Source organism: Caenorhabditis briggsae, assembly GCF_000004555.2.
Source record: "Caenorhabditis briggsae complete genome, chrV, whole genome shotgun sequence".
In the NCBI taxonomy this organism is placed as follows: Eukaryota; Metazoa; Nematoda; class Chromadorea; order Rhabditida; family Rhabditidae; genus Caenorhabditis; species Caenorhabditis briggsae.
The window spans coordinates 9,847,218-9,851,092 of NC_013488.2; the positions used below are offsets into that span (position 1 = coordinate 9,847,218).

At 38.3% G+C, this 3,875-nt stretch overlaps 2 protein-coding genes across 2 annotated transcripts in view; one reads left to right on the plus strand and one right to left on the minus strand.

Moving 5' to 3' along the window:
- CBG23133 overlaps nucleotides 1-979 on the plus strand; it is a gene marked incomplete at both ends in the record, with an annotated part of 2,085 nt that extends 1,106 nt beyond the window's left edge. Inside the window, one exon of the mRNA XM_045237545.1 lies at nucleotides 847-979. Within this exon, the coding sequence (XP_045097827.1) occupies nucleotides 847-979 (133 nt within the window). The remainder of the gene's footprint in view (nucleotides 1-846) is intronic.
- Nucleotides 980-1,611: 632 nt separating this feature from the next.
- Cbr-lgc-49 lies at nucleotides 1,612-3,451 on the minus strand (the record flags this gene model as incomplete). Its single annotated transcript, XM_045237547.1, has 7 exons — nucleotides 1,612-1,689; nucleotides 1,740-2,190; nucleotides 2,240-2,662; nucleotides 2,729-2,805; nucleotides 2,857-2,949; nucleotides 3,015-3,094; nucleotides 3,229-3,451. 7 exons carry the CDS (start codon nucleotides 3,449-3,451, stop codon nucleotides 1,612-1,614), a joined length of 1,425 nt encoding a protein of 474 aa, XP_045097828.1.
- Nucleotides 3,452-3,875: the final 424 nt, after the last annotated feature.

Below are 3,875 nucleotides of genomic sequence, written 5' to 3' on the forward strand. Positions count from 1 at the left end.
TTCTTTCTTGCTTTTCTATCCCCCTGCATTTACCCAGTTCTTCAATATTTTTACTTTTTGTAGCAAGGAGAACCTATTCACATGGCAACAGCAGACTCAACCAGTTACTCTCAGCGTGTAATTTTTTAATTTTCTTTTTTCTTTTAAGTTTACCACTACCGGGTGTTATCTGCTAACCAGCTTCTAATAGTTGCATGGTAAAAGTGCTCTCAAAAGTGTATTTTTTCTAATTTTTCTTCACCCTGGGTGATCTGGATGTGTCTGCTGTTGCTGATCTACACACACTATTTTCATAGTTCGTGCTTCCTGTGTTTTGTGGCGCATCCCATAGTTTTCAGATCGTACGAAGATCGTCGCCATCAGCAACAGCAGTACCATCATAGCAGCCGATCAACATGGATCAATTAACTTTTCCTTCTTCTCCAACTCAACACTTTTCAACCTATCCCTTTGTTTTTGAGAGCACTCAATAAATCATCTATTAGTTGGTAGTGTTTAACAACCGTGTTTTTTGGTTTGTTGATGAATGTTATTGGAAATTTGCTTTAGTTTTCCTTCTAACATCCATCACATGCACCGTAAACACTCTAATAGAGTAACACCCAAGATGTCCACTTTGAGCTCAAATGCTTCATTTCCTATAAAAGATATCAAAAACTGATTAACTGACAAAATGTTTTTTGTTGATATTATGATAAATATTTTGTCCGTTAACTACTCTTTGATATCTTCTAGATGAACCAAGATAAGGTGGCTCAAAGTTGACGGTTCTGGTGAAACTTTATTAGAGTATCTACGGTAGTTCCTTTGAAAAGAATTTTTCAGACTAATCATATAATTTTTTAGCAACGAACTCCCATACAGAAGAGAAGAGCCCCTTCTCCACGACAAATTCGCTTCTCCAACCGGATATCGACCGAGCCCACAGGTTCCATATCGAACAACCAGTATAACTCAATACCGTGAGACCAGTGCCTAAACCTTATATTGTTTATTCAAAATAATCGCACGAGTGAACGAGTAAAAAACCTGTGTCTCTACAGCGCCTCTACAGATCTGGGGACTCTCTACACGTTTTTTCATTCATTCACTCGTGCGATTATTTGGAATAGACAATAACTGCCTTTTCTTATATGCTCATTTTCCCCTTATCTGCATTTTTGTACATTTTGGCTGTTGGGTATCCTTGCCATTTTGTGCTTTTTTGTTTCGTTTTCTTCCCCCTCCTCCTCTTCGCTCCCACCCACTTTCCACGTATCTCATTTTTTGAAAAAAATATGATGAAAAAAACCACTCCCATTTTCTCTTTCTTATGTCCTGTGCTATACAAAAAGAATAAATGCTTTGTAAAGAATTTCATTCAAATTTAAAATCAAAAATTCAAAGAGTTTTCAATCACAATTTACAAAAACTGGGGACGGTTAAGTTCAGAACGGATGGCATTGAGGACCCGAAAATTTGAACATTTGAAGGACTCTTGGTTTCAAAAAATTATGTAGAAGAGGCCAGAGAAATTATGACAAGAAAGAAAAAAGAAAACTTGAGTATACAGTTCATTTCCTACGATCCCTTTTGAAGGGTAAATTAGAAAAAAGCATGAGGAAGGAGAAGTTACAAACGGTCTTCGTTCAATTTCATTGCTGCCGCCTTCTCCAACTTCTTGTTATAATAGTATGACCAGTATACGATCTGGAAATATTTTAGGTCAAAGGAGAAATAACAATCGGGATTTAGCTTACGTTGAAAATTGCGAAGCATGCCGGAAACAAGATAGCCGAAACTCGATCAATCTTCTCGGGACTCCAATTCCAGAAGTCTTGAAGAAATTGAAACCTCATGATACCTCCCCATCTGGCAGAGCGTCGTTCCACTGGCAGCATAAACCTCTTCTCGTAACGACATAATCCGGCTGGAGACGCTTCGAAATTGTCAATGAGTTTCTTGTGAGGACACTTCTTTTTTGCACCCTCCTCGTTCTTTGTTTTGTATCCGACGATGGCCAATTCGAGAAGTGACAAAAAGATGAATGTCATGGAGACTAGCATCCAGACATCAATCGCTTTCACATAGGAGACACGTGGCAGATTTCTCATGATGTTTCCAAATTGAAAGATCATTGCCAGAAGTGCATTCACTCCTAGCATTGTTCGAGCAGGCATTGCTTTTGTTCCAAGAGAGAATGAGATCCAGCTGAAATAGTTTTCCTATTGAAATTTGCATATTCAACTCAATAGATCACCTGATGAAAATCGTGAGGTAAGTTGGCAAGTAGGCTTGCATGAAGTACCAAATGTATCTTCTTTCGAAAACTAATTTCACATGTAACTCATCCCACATTCCAGCTGGATACGGAGCTGAAACTCTCGTTGGCTCAATCTTGATCAATTCGAAATCCGGAAGTCGAATTTTATTTGTTACAGAGACTGGTTCGGGACTCTTTTCATTCCATCTCATTCGTACTTCTTGATTGTTGTAGTTGAAACTTTCGTAAATGAGATGACATTCCTGAATGTCAAGAGGGAACAGCTCGAGTGATAGATCACATGGACCCTTCACATTGACACGCTGAAAAAAACAAAATTGAGAGAGGGAACGGAGATTCGTCATCCTTACATAGTTCACCCATACGGTACCATTAGGGTAGATCATCAGAAATACATTTCTGTAAAGTAATTTCATGTTTTTCGACTCGGATTTCCATCAAAAAGCTTTCAACAAAATCACATACTTGAATGGAGAGTCGTGAATCTCTGCAAACTTGCTATTGATAAAACAGCTATTCGGTGTCCATAGTCGTTCGAGGACCTGAAAAAACGTTCCATTTACAAGATTGGTTTTAACTATACTACTACTCACTTGATGGCTCACGGACAAATTCTGTTTGCACGGATTAAGATGTTCAAATTTGAGTGCTGGATCCAACCACATTTCGTTGATGTATATATCCATCTAAAATGATTAGAAATGCGGATTTTATGACAAACTTTTTTTGGTTGGGAAGAAATTAAACTTACTTCGAAGTCGTTGGTAATCTCGTTGATTGAAGTGATGGCTTGGACCCAAAATTCGACTTGTACGGGTACTCCATCGTCATCTGACATAATATAAATGGGGTTTTGTGGAACTGCATAGTTTTTTTTAGGCGTGCGAACTTCCTCGACTACTTTATGCACAAAAAGAGACTTTCAAAGTACACCAAACGCCCTTCAAAATCTATTTTCAACCTACTTGGTATCCGGAACTTGTTGTATCCGGTTCCGTTGAGCAACTTGTCTATGATAGCTGGTTGTCGAGTGCAATTCCGTTTCCGAGGCGAAGCTTCTGTTACAGGATCATCATCCGAACTGACATTGTAATCACTGTCAATGATAACAGCGCATCTGATGAATTGGAAAAGAAGGATGATAGAAAAGATGAAAAATCGACTTGGTGTATTCCTGGATTTGCGCATCTGAAGAATGTGATTTTGAGTGGGAGTTATTTTTTATTCACAACGAGAATAAGAATAGATCCAAGATTTGTGGAAAGTGGACACACAGACAAAGTTCAAGGGGATGAGCTAGACTTTGCACCAAAAAAGAGAGACTCGAATTTCATGAGAAAAAGAGTTGCAAAGAGAAAAAGTGAGCTTATATTTGCTCATTCATCGATAAACGAACCAAATCAAAAGTTATCATTAATAATTGATAAATGAGAATTCGTAGCCTAGAGCCTAGATCTTCCTGGGAAAGTAAGTAGCAAAAAGATAGCAAGAAGAAGAAGATGAAGAAATAGGAAAAAAGTGAGAAAGAGGAGTAGAACATCAGTGAGTTGGAAAAAGAGGGAGGAGCGGAAAAGGGTGGAAGAGAGAAGAGCAAACTTGTATGAAATGGTGG